At 46.1% G+C, this 18,091-nt stretch overlaps 1 protein-coding gene across 1 annotated transcript in view; it reads right to left on the bottom strand.

Annotated features, from left to right (window-relative positions):
• The window catches only part of LOC311102158 (membrane-associated phosphatidylinositol transfer protein 3-like), a 164,463-nt gene that overhangs the window by 39,601 nt on the left and 106,771 nt on the right, over positions 1-18,091 (bottom strand). Inside the window, exons 6-10 of the mRNA XM_084143397.1 lie at positions 14,491-14,680; positions 12,690-12,824; positions 11,402-11,595; positions 8,128-8,285; positions 6,327-6,497 (exon numbers count right to left, since the gene is read on the bottom strand). Coding sequence (XP_083999523.1) covers positions 6,327-6,497; positions 8,128-8,285; positions 11,402-11,595; positions 12,690-12,824; positions 14,491-14,680 — 848 coding nt within the window. The remainder of the gene's footprint in view (positions 1-6,326; positions 6,498-8,127; positions 8,286-11,401; positions 11,596-12,689; positions 12,825-14,490; positions 14,681-18,091) is intronic.

The raw sequence follows: 18,091 nt of genomic DNA, 5'->3' as shown, positions 1-18,091 counted from the left end.
GTGTTTATGTGTGTGTGCGTGCGTGTGTATGTATGTATAAGTGTGTATTTACTGTATGTAACTATATTCCTGTGTGTTTGCATGTCTGCATATCAAAATATGTTATTGTGAGCCATCATCTATCAGCTCAGTCCTTAAAGGATGTCTACTTTCAATATGCAATCCATTCCAGTTAGGTTAACTCTTCGTGTGTTGCTGGTGCTGTGACCTTTAGCGGGGCATTTAAACAAAGCATCGGATGCTCCTCCACGCTATCCGTTTGTCAGTCTAATTTCCCCCGTCTGTAAGAGACTGGCAGCTGCAGCGGAATACCAATTCCAGGCCGCTTTCCCAGGCAGGCGTGTGGGGGAATCAGGTGGCGCTAATACAGGCTTGCGGTGATGGTGGCCAAGAAAAACCAACAGTTTGGACTGTTCTTTTTATAGGCATGGGGAAAGGTGTCATAGATGGTCACATACATATTGACAGTGTCACACATGGCTAAGTAAATGTTGGAATGTAAACAATCCGCATACTAGAGTGTATGTCTATGATAGAGTGAAATTAGGATTCTGTTGTATGGCAATTAGTGTAAAGAATGTGACTGGGTGTGACAGACATTTTCCTTCATCTGTTGTATCCTTTCACACGCATGTACGCAAGCACATGCATGGGCACACGTGTGCACACACCAGGGTTTCCGTTAGCTTGTCCAAAAAATGAAAAGCTGATAAATAAAACTGCCGCTGGCCAATTGTCCGGTAGATTAAAATAAATCCCATTGTAACATAATGCTTTTCATCCTATTCATTGTTGGAAATACCAGTCGATGGAAATACATTTGACCGGTCATCCTTATCTATAGGTTCATTTGCATAATTTAGTTGAATTAAATTGGCGCGTGTGTATTTTTGTTAGTCGTTATGTTTATCACACGAGCACAGCATACAGATACAGAGCCTACAGTTTCAGCGGAGATCTGTCAGCTAGCGTGAGAGCTGCTGCTACATCTCCTCAAACAGCTCATGTTGCTGCTGGGGTGAAACATGTGCTTTTATAGCCCAATCATTGCTTAACAATTCTAAATGCAATTGCGTGTTAAAAACGGTTTTGATGGCCATGATTAAAAAGAGCTACTAAAAATAGATTTATTTCGCAATTGAAGCGCACTTACCATTTGCCATTCAAGTGCACATAGGAAACAGTAGGGAGGCTTCAGCGCACACACACACACACACACACACACACACACACACACACACACACACACACAATCATCTGCTATCTTTAATGAGCCCCGTTCCTTCTACTCTCAGTGGAGCCCTCATCCTCTGTCACTTTAGTGTTAGTGGAGACGTTGTCTTTCACAGCACACTGCACACAGACAGGGGATGCTGACTGTGATGCACTCTCTGTTGAGAGAAAGAAACACCACCAGGATTTTAACGATGTGTGCTGGAGGAGAAACAGAGGTTGAGAGAGTGACTGAGAGAGAGAGAGAGAGAGAAATGAGAGGGAGAGAGAGAGAGAGAGAGAGAGAGAGAGAGAGAGAGAGAGAGAGAGAGAGAGAGAGAGAGAGAGAGAGAGAGAGAGAGAGAGAGAGAGAGAGAGAGAGAGAGAGAGAGAGAGAGAGAGAGAGAGAGAGAGACTAAATCTTCTGAATGTTGGTGGCTGTCATATAATGCAAAATATAAAATAAAATGTTTGAAAGAAAGAGAGGAATAAAGAGGGTAGGAAAGAGAGACAAGATGCAGAGAGAGATAGAGAGAGAGAGAATTACAGAAAGAGAGAGTGAGAGAGAGAGGCAAGAGGTAGAGAGAGAGCGAGAGAGATAGAGAAATAGAAATTGGGAGCGAGATGACAGTATCTGAGGGGGAGGTAATGACAGGGAGGTAGGTGATGGGTGAGAGCAGAGGGCAGTGAGGTTGGAGAGGGGTGAGAGCAGAGGGCAGTGAGGTAGGAGAGAGGAGAGGGCAGGGAGGTTGGAGAGGGGTGAGAGCAGAGGGCAGTGAGGTAGGAGAGAGGAGAGGGCAGGGAGGTTGGAGAGGGGTGAGAGCAGAGGGCAGTGAGGTAGGAGAGAGGTGAGAGGAGAGGGCAAGGAGGTTGGAGAGGGGTGAGAGCAGAGGCCAGTGAGGTAGGAGAGGGGTGAGAGGAGAGGGCAGGGGAGGCACCAGGAGAACCAGGAGATAGATAGGGACCACAACACCCCTATCAGTATGGAAATAGAGGGGCTGAGCTATAAGTAGGGATTAAGGAGAATAAAAGCACCAAGGTTGTGATGGACAGCGGACAGAAGGAGGAGATTTTCATGATTATACTGTGGCCTTGAAACGTCTCTTCACTACAGCTTCAAAGGCATACTGTTCTCTCTCTGTGTGTGTATGTGTGTGTGTGTGTGTGTGTGTGTGTGTGTGTGTGTGTGTGTGTGTGTGTGTGTGTGTGTGTAGAATTTTGCTGCAGTGCAATGCAAGGACTGAACTCTCCCTGTGCGATATGAAAGACATAACTCCATACAAACTCAGAAGTTGACAGTTCCAAAGCATTAGATGTTTGTCTATTACAGTTTCAGATTATCATCATTCACATCCAGCAGTTCAGTCAACAGAAACACAACCAAACAGAAAGCTATTTTTCTCTCTATTACTGCCCTTCATCACAATAAAGCCTCCACAACGTGGATGAGTATTGATGGTAGATCCTTCCCCATAGGAGTAGGATTTGATCGCTACTACATGTCACCATCACTTTAACTAATTACAATATTATAGCACCAAAGGAAATGAGTGGGGTGTTTCAGTGTGTGTGTGTTTGTGTGTACGTGTGTGCGTGCGTCTGCATGGGTGTGTTTTCATTTAACTCATCATTTGACAGCCTCTGAGCCTGATCAATGGATTTAGTGGTGTAATTAAAACTCAGTAGAGCTGTGAGAGACCGTGGCTGTGTCCCAAATGTGTCCCAAATGGCATCCTACTACCTAGTAGTGCTCTATATAAGGAATAGGGTGCCATTTGGGAGGCAGACTGTGAGAGTGTGAAAGTGTCTCCCTTTACCCTCCGCCCCCTTGCTCAACACCAGTCTCTCAAACTACTGATGCACCATGAGATTCCTCCCCTCTAATTAAACATAACGTTTTCTAACTGACAGGGAACTTCTGAATAGGATGATAAATATTGTGAGTAAGCAGTTTCCTAATATGGGGAGTTGCTAACAGCTAATTTGCTGTTGTTGATGTTGTTGTGAAATTATTATAATTATTTGCGGTTACTTCATGTAACCGCATGAAGTAGGTTTCTTTTAGCATTTTAGGTCCCTTATGAACTACAGGAAGCAGTTTCCGAGCCAGAATGGTCCATAGGGCAGGAGCATTTCTCCTGTTTCTGTAGAGTGAAGCAGCTTGATGTACAGGTTCACCCTATTGACAGAACCAGAACGGCTGTAGGTTGCAGTGTACTGTACAGCCTTCGTACTACTTCCTCCCAATGATTTACCTTGAGAGAGGCAGGGGCAGAGGCAAAGTGTTTACATCTCAATGTCCCAAAAGGAGGCTAGAAACATTCTTTAAATAAATCAGGGCTCCATTAGAGTGTTGATGCCAGCCCTCCTGTCCCCAGTGGGATTATTGTGCTACCTAGTACCTACCTACCCTGACACATCTAGCCCAGTAATACCACACACACACACACACACACACATACACAGGTCTGAGTCTTATCCTCAGAGAGGTACAGTTGAAGTCGGAAGTTTACATCCACCTTAGCCAAATACATTTAAACTCAGTTTTTCACAATTCCTGACATTTAATCCTAGTAAAAATTCCATGTTTTAGGTCAGTTAGGATCACCACTTTATTTTAAGAATGTGAAATGTCAGAATAATAGTAGAGAGAATTATTTATTTCAGCTTTTATTTCTTTCATCACATTCCCAGTGGGTCAGAAGTTTACATACACTCAATTAGTATTTGGTAGCGTTGCCTTTAAATTGTTTAACTTGGGTCAAATGTTTCGGGTAGCCTTCCACAAGCTTCCCACAATAAGTTGGATGAATTTTGGCCCATTCCTCCTGACAGAGCTGGTGTAACTGAGTCAGGTTTGTAGGCCTCCTTACTCGCACACGCTTTTTCAGTTCTGCCCACAAATGTTCTATAGGATTGAGGTCAGGGCTTTGTGATGGCCACTCCAATACCTTGACTTTGTTGTCCTTAAGCAATTTTGCCACAACTTTGGAAGTATGCTTGGGGTCATTGTCCATTTGGAAGACCCATTTGCGACCAAGCTTTAACTTCCTGACTGATGTCTTGAGATGTTGCTTTAATATATCCACATAATTTTCTTTCCTCATGATGCCATCTATTTTGTGAAGTGCACCAGTCCCTCCTGCAGCAAAGCACCCCCACAGCATGATGCTGCCACCCCCGTGCTTCACGGTTGGGATGGTGTTCTTCGGCTTGAAAGCACCCCCCTTTTCCTCCAAACATAACGATGGTCATTATGGCCAAACAGTTCTATTTTTGTTTCATCAGACCAGAGGACATTTCTCCAAAAAGTACGATCTTTGTCCCCATGTGCAGTTACAGCCTTTCAGGTTATGTCGATATAGGACTTGTTTTACTGTGGATATAGATACTTTTGTACCTGTTTCCTTCAGCATCTTCACAAGGTCCTTTGCTGTTGTTCTGGGATTTATTTGCACTTTTTGCACCAAAGTGCGTTCATCTCTAGGAGACAGAAGGCGTCTCCTTCCTGAGCGGTATGACGGTTGCGTGGTCCCATGGTGTTTCTACTTGCGTACTATTGTTTGTACAGATGAACGTGGTACCTTCAGGCGTATGGAAATTGCTCCCAAGGATGAACCAGACTTGTGGAGGTCTACAATTTATTTTCTGTGGTCTTGGCTGATTTATTTTGATTTTCCCATGATGTCAAGCAAAGAGGCACTGAGTTTGAAGGTAGGCCTTGAAATACATCCACAGGTACACCTCCAATTGACTCAAATGATGTCAATTAGCCTATCAGAAGCTTCTAAAGCCATGACATCATTTTCTGGAATTTTCCAAGCTGTTTGAAGGCACAGTCAACTTAGTGTATGTAAACTTCTGACCCACTGGAATTGTGATACAGTGAATTATATGTGAAATAATCTGTCTGTAAACAATTGTTGGAAAAATTACTTGTGTCATGCACAAAGTAGATGTCCTAACCAACTTGCCAAAACTATAGTTTGTTAACAAGACATTTGTGGAGTGGTTGAAAACTAGTTTTAATGACTCCAACCTAAGTGTATGTAAACTTCCAACTTCAACTGTATGTGTGCAGTCTAAGGGTAACGTACCACACCAGAGGATTAATTATAATGACTTTGAAACGCAAGGCTTCGGGCAAGACTTGCCTATGTTTCTGTAAGGCAAACAGACAGTGAGAGCCTCAGTTCCACCACTGTGTGTGTGTGAGAGTGTGTATGTGCACGTATTCGTGTGCGTTCTCACTACAAACCAAATCAAATGTATTTGTCACATGCGCCGAATACAACAGGTGTAGACTTTACTGTGAAATGCTTACTTACGAGCCCTTTCCCAACAATGCAGTTAAAAAGAAAGAACATTTTGATAAATAAAAAAAGGAAATAGTAACACAATAAAATAACAAAAATGAGGCTATATACAAGGAGTACAGGTACCGAGTCAATGTGCAGGGGTACGAGGTAGTTGAGGTAATTTACGTAAAATGTACATGTAGGTAGGGGTAAAAGTGACTAGGCAATCACGATAGAAAATAAACAGAGTAGCAGCAGCGTATGGGAAGAGTGTGAAGGAGTGTGAAAGTGTGTCTATGTGTGAGTGTGTGTGGCGTCAATATGCATATGTGTGTGTGTGTGTGTTTTGTGTGTGTGAGCGTATGTAGTGTGTGTGTGTGGGTGTGTGTTGTGTGTGTGTATGTCTGTGTTGGAGTGTCAGTGTAGTATGTGTGAGTGTGTGGGTAGAGTCCAGTGAGTGTGGAAAGAGAAAAACTCAAATGCAAATAGTACAGGTAGCCATTTGATTAACTGTTCAGCAGTCTTATGGCTTGGGGGTAGAAGCTGTTCAGGAGCCTTTTGGTCCCAGACTTGGTGCTCCGGTACCACTTGCTGTGCGGTAGCAGAAAGAACAGTCTAAGTCAAGATGCTCTTAATGGTGCAGCTGTAGAACCAACCTACTGTACCTAGATTTCTCCAAATATTTCACACTGCCTTTGAAATGCAAAACCCAAAACCTGATGAATACATTCCGGCGATACAATTATAACAGAGAATACGCTGCTATCTCCTCCATAGTTTAATTGATTTTCTATTAACACTTTCCCACTGACTCACCTATGAGTGTGCAGCGTCCGTCCCCCAAGGGGTAGCGCTGGTAGCGCGGCATGGGCAAGGGGGGCAGCTTGTGGAAGAGGGGCTCCAGCAGGGGCTCTAGTCTGGAGGCAGAGGGGTCCGACGGGTAGAACAGGTTGAAGATCTGGGTGCAGGCAGGACGGATTTGGCTCACTGAGGGACACAGGGATTAGGGAGTGCTTAGTCTGTGAACTTATACATTGTAAGGCTTGTGTGTGCAAATGTGTAATGTGATGTGTGGGAAAGGCAGCCCTCTACATACAGTGCCTTCGGAAACTATTCAGACCTCTTGACTATTTCCACATTTTGTTACGTTATAGCCTTATTCTAAAATGGATTAAATAAATAAACATCCTCAGCAATCTACACACAATACCGCATAATGACCAAGCAAAAACTATAAAAAAACTGTGAAAAATAAGTATTCAGACCCTTTGTTATGAGGCTCGAAATTGAGCTCAGGTGCATCCTGTTTCCATTGATCATCCTCGAGATGTTTCTACAACTTGATTGGAGTCCACCTGTGGTAAAGTCAATTGATTGGACGTGATTTGGAAAGGCATTGAAGGTCCCCAAGAACACAAGAAGTTTGGAACCACCAAGACTCTTCCTAGAGCTGACCACCCGGCCAAACTGAGCAATCGGGGGAGAAGGGCCTTGGTCAGGGAGGTGACCAAGAACCCGATGGTCACTCTGACAGAGCTCTAGAGTTCCTCTGTGGAGATGGGAGAACTTTCCAGAAGGACAACCACCTCTGCAGCACTCCACCAATCAGGCCTTTATGGTAGAGTGGCCAGACGGAAGCCACTCCTCAGTAAAAGGCACATGACAGCCCGCTTGGAGTTTGCCAAAAGGCACCTAAAGACTCTCAGACCATGAGAAACAAGATTCTCTGGTCTGATGAAACCAAGATTAAACCTGCCACCATCCCTACGGTGAAGCATGGTGGTGGCAGCATCATGCTGTGGGGATGTTTTTCAGCAGCAGGGACTGGGAGACTAGTCAGGATCGAGGGAAAGATGAACGGAGCAAAGTACAGAGATCCTTGATGAAAACCTGCTCCAGAGTGCTGAGGACCTCAGACTGGGGCAAAGGTTCACCTTCCAACAGGACAATGACCCTAAGCACACAGCCAAGACAACGCAGGAGTGGCTTCGGGACAAGTCTCTGAATGTCCTTGAGTTGCCCAGCCAGAGCCTTGACTTGAACCCGATCGAACGTCTCTGGAGAGACCTGAAAATAGCTGTGCAGCAACGCTGACAGAGCTTGAGAGGATCTGCAGAGAAGAATGGGAGAAACTCCCCAAATACAGGCGTGCCAAGCTTGTAGCTTCATACTCAAGAAGACTTGAGGCTGTAATCGCTGCTAAAGATGCTTCAACAAAGTACTGAGTAAAGGGTCCGAATACTTATGTAAATATGATATTTCTGTTTTTTATTTTTAATAAATTAGCAGTTTTGTCATTATGGGGTATTGTGTGTAGATTGATGAGGGGGAAAATTACATTTTAGAATAAGGCTGTAACCTATCAAAATGTGGAAAAAGTAAAGGGGTCTGAATACTTTCCGAAGGCACTTTCTAGGCATTTCTAGTCTAAAAAGGCTCTAAAAAGCTGCATCTGATGTATGTAGTAGAAATAGTGGTGTATTCAAGCAAAAGAAGTATGATGATCGATCTGGTCCATCAGCGAGGTAGCTAAACATTTTGGGGAAGGCGTTGCATCAGGGTCTGCCTAGACACAGAGGTGTGTGAGAAGTCTGTGTGTTTCTCTAACAACACCTACCCTGGACAGCAGGCAGTACGGTGCGTCTCATGGCCAGCACCAGGCCCAGTGGACAGCCCAGCAGGAAACATTCAGAGACCTCAAAGTCAAACCTCCCTGGGTTCAAAATCAGACTACTGCTGCTGCCGGGACGCAGGTCCACCCCCTCCTGCATCAGACTGGGAGAAGGGGAAGGAGGGAGGGAGGTGCAGAGGGAGGGATTGAAAGAGGGAGATTAAAGAGAAGAGGGAAGTAGACAGAATTTGTGTTTTATTTTTTATAAACCAAATCTACAAATGTTGCAATCCTTGTAGAAAAACAGGAAAATGGATGGGTATACCAAACAACAAGTCTACTACCTCGTTCTTAGTGGAACTATCATTTGTTTTTCAATAGGACAATGACCCAACACACCTCCAGGCTGTATAAGGGCTATTTTACCAAGCAGGAGAGTGATGGAGTGCTGCATCAGATGACCTGGCCTCCACAATCCCCCGACCTCAAATTGAGATGGTTTGGGATGAGTCGTACTGCAGAGTGAAGGAAAAGCAGCCAACAATGCTCAGCATATGTGGGAACTCTTCAAGACTGTTGGAAAAGCATTCCAGGTGAAGCTGGTTGAGACATTGCCAAGAGTGTGCAAAGCTGTCATCATGGCAAAGGGTGGCTATTTGAAGAATCTCAAATCCAGGCGATTACAGGCTACACTGAATAGGGAATAGGGTGCCATTTAGGATGTAGCCTAGGTTGCCAGGGATCTGGCTACTGTAGCCATATAAATAAAATGCTATTTCTATGACTGTAACTACGTGAGCCTCACTGGAGCATGTGATTTGGAATGGGAACACAGGTTGCTTGGTGCTGGTTAATTGGTAGCATGGTAGCGAGCTGGGACCTCCCCATCCACCCAGCTATAGCTACATTCACCTGCAGTAGTCAGTCTCCTACAGTATGCACACTGGCACTGCCACAAATAGGCTATTTATAGCCCACAGCAGGCCGACAGGCAGGCAGGGAGGCCGGCAAGGTAGACAGGCAGGCAGGCATATAGATAGACAGACAGAAAGGCAGGCAGGCAGACAAGCAGGCAGGTAGACAGGCAGGCAGGCAGACAGGCAAGCAGGCAGGTAGACAGGCAGGCAGGCAGGCAGGCAGACAAGCAGACAAGCAGGCAGGTAGACAGGCAGGCAGGCAGACAGACAAGCAGGCAGGTAGACAGGCAGGTAGACAGGCAGGCAGGCAGACAAGCAGACAAGCAGGCAGGTAGACAGGCAGGCAGGCAGAACAGGCCATTTTGCAGCAAATATTGATGACAGAGTGACACACATAGAAAGAGAACATCCCATGACAACCTGGCTAAGGGCTAGATAGCTACAGTACATCTGGGTTATCTCATCACACCACAGAGAACATAGCTAGATGGATAGACGTGCACTCATACACACATCATAAAAAATGTCACTAGAAATGTCTGCAATAAACATTGGGTATAGAACTGCTCTTGTCCTTCTAGACCTGTCTGCTGCCTTTGATACTGTGAACCATCAGATCCTCCTCTCCACCCTCTCCGAGCTGGGCATCTCCGGCGCGGCTCACTCCTGGATTGCATCCTACCTGACTGGTCGCTCCTACCAAGTGGCGTGGCGAGAAGCTGTCTCCGCACCACGTGCTCTCACCACTGGTGTCCCCCAGGGCTCAGTTCTAGGCCCTCTCCTTTTCTCCCTATACACCAAGTCACTTGGCTCTGTCATATCCTCACATGGCCTCTCCTATCATTGCTACGCTGACGATACACAACTAATCTTCTCCTTTCCCCCTTCTGATAACCAGGTGGCGAATCGCATCTCTGCATGTCTGGCAGACATATCAGTATGGATGACGGATCACCACCTCAAGCTGAACCCTGGCAAGACGGAGCTGCTCTTCCTCCCGGGGAAGGACTGCCCGTTCCATGATCTCGCCATCACGGTTGACAACTCCGTTGTGTCCTCCTCCCAGAGTGCGAAGAGCCTTGGCGTGACCCTGGACAACACCCTGTCGTTCTCCGCTAACATCAAGGCGGTGACCCGATCCTGCAGGTTCATGCTCTACAACATTCGGAGAGTACAACCCTGCCTTACACAGGAAGCGGCACAGGTCCTAATCCAGGCACTTGTCATCTCCCGTCTGGATTACTGCAACTCGCTGTTGGCTGGGCTCCCTGCCTGTGCCATTAAACCCCTACAACTCATCCAGAATGCCGCAGCCCGTCTGGTGTTCAACCTTCCCAAGTTCTCTCACGTCACCCCCCTCCTCCGCACACTCCACTGGCTTCCAGTTGAAGCTCGCATCCGTTACAAGACCATGGTGCTTGCCTATGGAGCAGTGAGGGGAACGGCACCTCCGTACCTTCAGGCTCTGATCAGTCCCTACACCCAAACGAGGGCATTGCGTTCATCCACCTCTGGCCTGCTGGCTCCCCTTCCTCTGCGGAAGCATAGTTCCCGCTCAGCCCAGTCAAAACTGTTCGCTGCTCTGGCACCCCAATGGTGGAACAAGCTCCCTCACGACGCCAGGACAGCGGAGTCACTCACCACCTTCCGGAGACATTTGAAACCCCACCTCTTTAAGGAATACCTGGGATAGGATAAAGTAATCCTTCTACCCCCCCCCCCCCAAAAAAAAAAAAATAAATAATAATAAATAAATTGTAAAGTGGTTATCCCACTGGCTATAGGGTGAATGCACCAATTTGTAAGTCGCTCTGGATAAGAGCGTCTGCTAAATGACGTAAATGTAATAAGAAAACATGTATTCAGATATGAATCTAATGACAGTGGTATATGCCAAGAATGTGATGGTAGGAGTATACTCTTACAGGATTTTCCCTAAGTCTGAGTATCTACAGTTTTTAACCTTTATCTTCATTCAATCGGAATGTCAACAGAGTGCTTGCCAAGAGAGGTAAAAGGCAAAATAATCCCCACTGTGTCTGAGGTGAGCAAAGGGAAAGTATACTGTTACTACCGCCTCATAATCCAACCACGGTGCATGAATTGCGCTCTTGGAGGTATTGTCCCCCCCTTTTGGAGGACAACAGAAATTGAAATTAGAGTTAGGGTTGAGCCGGGGTATGGAAGCTAGGGTTAGGGTTATGCCTAGGGTTGAACAGGGTGTGGACATGAAGCTACAGTATAGGGTTAGGGTTGTGGTTAAGGCTAGGTTTAGGGTTCAACAGGGGTGTGGACATGAAGCTTGGGTTAGGGTTGTGGTTAGAGTTAGCTTCCATCAGGGTGCTGTTCTCTGTCTACAGTACCTGCTGAAGAAGCTGTGTTGTCCAGTAGATGTGTCTCCATCATACGAGTCGCTCTGTTTCCTGCTGAAGGGCTGTCTGCCCTGGCTGTGTCCATCGCTGGGCAGGGCCGAGATATCAATGTTGCTCTTACTCAGCCTCTTACTGGAGCTGAGGCCCAGGCTGGGGCTGTGACAGGGGCTGTCCTCAGGGTTATCCTGTGTGGGAGGAAGACAGCGCGGGACACAAGCCTTCACGGTTCACTCACACTCAAATACCATAACTGTACACAAATGAGCAGCTCATTGCTAATCCCTCTCTCTCAGCACACATGAGAATGTGGGAGCTGGCTAGCTCCAGACCTGGGTTTAAATACATGTGTATTTGAGTATTTCTATTTGAAATATTTATTTTCTGTGTATGAGTATTTTTCAAATAATGTGGCCGAATCAACTACTTCTATTTGAAGTATTTGAAAGTATCTGCAAATAATTTCCTATAAATAGCCTATAATTTCAAACTACAGTATGTTCAATTACTTGTTTCTAAATACATTATTTCAAATACCCCTAGGACCAAACAGACCCAGGTTTAAATGCATGGAGTATTTAAATATTGGTATTTGAAAATACACTTGTCTGTGTATCTGAGTATTTTTCAAATACATACCAATACTTTCCATGTGTATTTCCAAATACATTCTAATATTCAACTACTTACTTTTAAATGTCTCTGAAAGTAATTGAAATACCATCAAAAGTATTTCAACCCACGTCTGCTAACTACAGAGAGACATTTATCCTGTTTTATGTTTGAGGTTACAGGAGAGTAGAAGTGGGAAAAGTAGATTTGAGGTTAGAGAGAGGAAATAGGAGAACAGACAGAGAGAGAGAGAGAGAGAGAGAGAGAGAGAGAGAGAGAGAGAGAGAGAGAGCAGAGAGGGGAGAGGGGAGAGAGGAGGGGCTTGGACAGAGAGAGCAGCCCAGGGGATCATGCAGTGCTAACTGGGTGTAAACAAACAGGAAAAGATAGGCCAGCTCAGGACGGAGAAAGAGAACACCAAGTAATTTCAAGGTCTTGGCCGGGATAGCATGGAATAGGAGAGATTGTCTGAGAGGAAAGCTTTCTGAACAGAGAAGACCTTAACACAATTCTAGATACACGCCATGGGGAGATAGTTGAATAGCACAGAAAGCACAAACTGAAATTGTAATGCCTCAATTCAAAATTCTCTTAGGGGCATCCAAAAGTGCAGTTTTACAGAACATGTTAGAGAGCTTGTTGATTGAGTTGTAATGTGTCATGCTCCTACCTTGAGGCTCTCAGTGCTGTTGTTCCTGCTGCTGCTGTGGCTGCTGTGCTGCCTCTGGCTGCTACTACTGCTGCTGCTGAAACACAGGGCGTCGAAGCACAGCACACCTCCCACACAGTCGCCCATCACACACACCTGGACAGGAACAGACACACACATGCACGCACACACAGATGCACATACAATACACACACACCGTTTTAGAAGACCTCGCTCCACTCAATCAATGTAGGCAGCCAAGCCTGCCCAGCCGGCAGATTTGGGCCCCGTGCCTGTTCAGATCCACAGTGGAATCTGAATGTCAATAACACACTTCATTAGGACTTACTCAGCCTGAGGGAACAACACATTTCTCCTTAATTGGTTTGACGTGCCACCATTGTACTTGGCTTCCTGACTTAGAATTGCATTATGACCACAAATCTTGTCAAAGTTGTGCAAGGAGAGGACGTTCAATTTAATAGAGTTTATACATTGTATGGTTCTGCCAAAAATGCGCTCTTGAAAATTACAGCGCTTAATTAGACCACAGGTCCTCATCAAATCAAATCAAATCAAATTGTATTTGCCACATGCGCCGAATACAACAGGTGTAGACATTACCGTGACATGCTTACTTACAGCCCTTAACCAACAATGCATTTATTTTTTAATTAAAAAGTAAAATAAAACAACAAAAAAGTGTTGAGAAAAAAAGAGCAGAAGTCAAATAAAATAACAGTAGGGAGGCTATATACAGGGGGGTACCGGTGCAGAGTCAATGTGCGGGGGCATCGGCTAGTTGAGGTAGTTGAGGTAGTTGAGGTAATATGTACATGTGGGTAGAGTTAAAGTGACAGTGCATAAATAATTAACAGAGTAGCAGCAGCGTAAAAAGATGTGGTGGGGATGGGGGGGCAGTGCAAATAGTCTGGGTAGCCATGATTAGCTGTTCAGGAGTCTTATGGTTTGGGGGTAGAAGCTGTTGAGAAGCCTTTTGGACCTAAACTTGGCGCTCCGGTACTGCTTGCCGTGCGGTAGCAGAGAGAACAGTCTATGACTAGGGTGGCTGGAGTCAATTTTGAGGTCCTTCCTCTGACATTGCCTGGTATAGAGGTCCTGGATGGCAGTGATGTACTGGGCCGTACGCACTATCCTCTGTAGTGCCTTGCGGTCGGAGGCCGAGTAGTTGCCATACCAGGCGGTGATGCAACTAGTCAGGATGCTCTCGATGGTGCAGCTGTAGAACTTTTTGAGGATCTGAGGACCCATGCCAAATCTTTTCAGTCTCCTGAGGGGGAATAGGCTTTGTCGTGCCATCTTCACGACTGTCTTGGTGTGTTTGGGAGGGGATTGTCCACAGGTGTGTGAAAGTGAATGGGGTCTGCAGACGGCATGTTAAAGCTGCAGGCCTCTGGCGACACTAGTCCCCACAGTGAACACAGAGGATTACCCAGCCCTCTCTATCCCAATCATCACTTCCTCTGGAAATCATTGGCTTCCATTAAATGGACTGCAGCACATTATTGGATTTGGCATGAGAGATTAGAGAGAATGAGATCTTCCTTTCTCTCGCTCTTCTTCTCCTCCCTTGTTCCTTACAGTATGACTCATCTCTAGTGAGTCAGTGTGATCTTGTGGGAGCCAGGGGGACACTTTAGAGGATGGACCCACCTGGCCAGTGAAGCCCTATATTGGGGGACACTTCAGGGGGACAGACCCACCTGGCCAGTGAAGCCCTATATTGGGCACACTTTAGAGGACGGACCCACCTGGCCAGTGAGGCCCTGTCTGGGGGGGACACTTTAGAGGATGGACCTACCTGGCCAGTGAAGCCCTGTCCGTCCTGGGACGCGAGGAAGCTGTGATAGACCTGGTTGGCGCGGGTGATGAGAGTTGCCACGGCGTCCTGATAGTGTGGCGCTGCGATGGCGAGGAGCGGGAGGGCTGCCAGGGGCAGGTGGTCAACGCTGCTGGACACACAGCTCTCGTCATAGCTGTACGGGTTCAGACTGGAGGGGACAGGAAGGAGGGGGACACACAAGAGGAAGTGAGTCATTTGTGTGCCTTGAACAACAATCAATTCAATTCAAAACGTTATTTATCCCAAAAGAATGACTTGTGTTGCCATAGTTTCGTGTCTTACATGGAGAATGGAATGTACCTATATGGTGAATGGAAATCCCTTTATCAACAGGCATTCATTCATCAAGCGTTTCCACAGCACAAAAATGTCATGGGAAATGGAATTTGGAAAAAGTATTGTAATTGTCTGCTTCTGATAATCCAAGGTTATTTTGGGAAAAAGAGCCAACAAAATGATTTGTTACCCTGGAATGTATAAACATGATGAATGAGACTGTGGTTATTCATATCTCTCTCTCGTTCTCTCGTTCTCTCGCTCTCTCATTCTCTCTCTCTCTTTCTTTTTCTCTCTCTCTCCCACTCTCTCTCGCTCCCACTCTCTCTCTCTCCCACTCTCTCTACAGGTGCAGGCCGGCAGACTCTCCCCTGCTGGCACAACCTCGCCTGTCTGATAGCACCCTACACTCTGTTTATCTGATGTGTGTGCATGTGTTCGTGCAAACGCACGCGTGTGTCTTTTTTCTGTGTGTGTGAATCACAGAGAGTGACAGTGCCCACGCCACAGTGTCCAAGACCCATTATCCAACAGTGTGGGGAACCAGTGAAGGATAGCCTTGCCCCTGCCAGCACTCCTTGAACAGCTGTATATATCGCCATCCATCAGCAGCTCAGATTATAGGAACTGGCCAACGCCGCTCCAAGGCTGAAATATGGGTGCAGTCATGGACAGGATGGGGTCTGTGTGGTATGAAGACTCCATCTGTAGAGGAGATGCCCTACCCAGCAGTATCTCTGTAGGACACACTACCAAAAGGAGCTTTCTCTCTCTCTCTCTCTCTCTCTCTCTCTCTCTCTCTCTCTCTCTCTCTCTCTCTCTCTCTCTCTCTCTCTCTCTCTCTCTCTCTCTCTCTCTCTCTCTCTCTCTCTCTCTCTCTCTCTCTCTCTCTCTCTCTCTCTCTCTCTCTCTCTCTCTCTCTCTCTCTCTCTCTCTCTCTCTCTCTCTCTCTCTCTCTCTCTCTCTCTCTCTCTCTCTCTCTCTCTCTCTCTCTCTCTCTCTCTCAACAGATCCCCTGTGTCTGTGGTGGGGAACATGGAGCATGAAACTGTGACACCACTATAATAACACACCTACAGTATACAGGTGATATGAACAGTATATAGGTTATCCATCGGTAGTCACTCTAAAGGGCCTGTGTAATGTACTGCTATAGCTGTGCTGTGTCCTGTCGTGTTAACAGAGCCCTGTAGAGCCCCCTGTTGCTGGCACAGGACACAGATATTACCTTAACACTGCTGGCCAGGACACACACATTACCATAACACCCCTGGACAGGCAGTTACATGGCCAGGACCAAGGTCAAAGAGCACCTAGACACAACACAACAAGACAACACAAAGCCACCCACCCAGCTTCTCTCGTCAGCCTGTTCTTTATTTATTTCTAGAGATGGATGATTAGTAATCTACTTATGCAAACACCTGCTGTTGGTATTGCTGTGGGATGTTTATTCTTCACCTGATATAGTGTCCAGGTAATGCTTTGTTACTGAGTTTTACTGTAATTGGATGTTGAATATACAGCTATGTTGTTGTTGGTTGAGTTAAAGTTGGGCTGGGAATCTAATTTCTTAGAAGAATGCAGAATGTGCTGTTTGTTTTGTAGAGAATCAATACAATTAATTAGAAGTAGAGAGACAGCAACATGTTCTTCCAGGTGTAAAATGATTACTCAACCAGGGGCTTCTTAATTAAGATCTTAATTGCAATAGGAATCAGGTTGGATTCTCCATATTCTCTCCAGATTCTCAATTAAGGGAACATGTTCAGCCCTAAAGATGCTCAAAAGAGGCAAAAGAGGCAAAAGAGGCAAAAAAGCCAATGAGGTTGACATAGCAACATCAATACATCAAACATTGTAAACACAATACCTGTCGCAGGAGGCTGACACTACTACTATCTTTCTCAGTATGCCACATCAACACCACAGAGCCTAATTAGAGCACAGTGGGTTTCAAGTCACTATGAGTGAGATGAGACATTCACACACACACACACACACACACACACACACACACACACAGTCACACACTGCCACGACTTCCTCCGAAGCTGCCCCCTCTCCTTGTTCGGGCAGGCTTCGGCGTTCGTCGTCACCGGCCTTCTAGCCACTGCCACTCCTCTTCTCATCATTCCATTTGTTTTGTCTTGTCTATGACACACACCTAGTTCATATCCCCTCATTAGTACATGTATAAGTATTCCCTCTGCCCCCCTTGTCATTGTGGGTGATTGTTGAATATGAGATGAGAGTAGCTCGGTTGAGCTACGTGTACTTTGTATTGCAATTCTGCGTAACTCTGTATTCCGGAATAAACTCTGTATTCTGTGATTTATCCTCCTGCGCCTGACTCCTTCAAATCACCTCATACACACACACAGTCATGCGCACGCACGCACACACACGTTCTCATTAGGAGAGTGTTCATGCTAGCCGGGGTAGAAGCAGAGGATATACTGTGGTATACCATCAAAGCAGAACAGACCTTCAGAGAGCCTATTTGTAAGAAGACAAGGGCTCCTTGGCTACTCGCTCTCTGCCTCTGTGTAACATGTCTAACAAAAGCAGGCTTACAGTTGTGTTCAACCTACAGCGAGCCTGTCAGCCTATTCCTACAGTACATGAATGAACCTCTTCAATAATACAACTTAGAGAATTGTATCAAGGCCATTTACAAAGCTCTTATCAATGCATTGATGTCTGCTGTTTAAAAACAAAAAACTGTTAGAATCAGATTTGGGTTCCATCCCAAATGGCACCGTATTCCCTTTATATTGCGTTACTTTTGACCAGAGCTCTATGGGCCCAAGCAGTGCACTACATTGGGAATAGGGTGCCATTTGGGACAGAATGTCTATCATCCTTTCTCCCATCCATTTCTGTAGTGTCTGATTCTCCTCTACAGATGGAGTCTTCATACCACACAGACCCCATCCTGTCCATGACTGCACCCATATTTCAGCCTTGGAGCGGGAGAGACAGAGGGAGAGGGAGAGGAAGAGACAGAGGGAGAGACAGAGACAGAGACAGAGGGAGAGACAGAGGAAGACAGAGAGACAGAGGGAGAGACAGAGACAGAGACAGAGGGAGAGACAGAGGGAGAGGGAGAGGGAGAGACAGAGGGAGAGGGAGAGACAAAGGGAGACAAAGGGAGAGGGAGAGAGAGGGAGAGGGAGAGACAGAGGGAGAGACAGAGGGAGAGGGAGAGACAGAGGGAGACACAGAGGGAGAGACACAGGGAGAGGGAGAGACAGAGGGAGAGACAGAGGGAGAGAGAGGG

This window comes from Coregonus lavaretus, assembly GCF_964263955.1.
Source record: "Coregonus lavaretus genome assembly, chromosome: 26".
NCBI classification, from domain to species: domain Eukaryota; kingdom Metazoa; phylum Chordata; class Actinopteri; order Salmoniformes; family Salmonidae; genus Coregonus; species Coregonus lavaretus.
The sequence above is the reverse complement of the archived record's forward strand: the minus strand, read 5'-3'. Positions and strand labels throughout refer to the sequence as shown.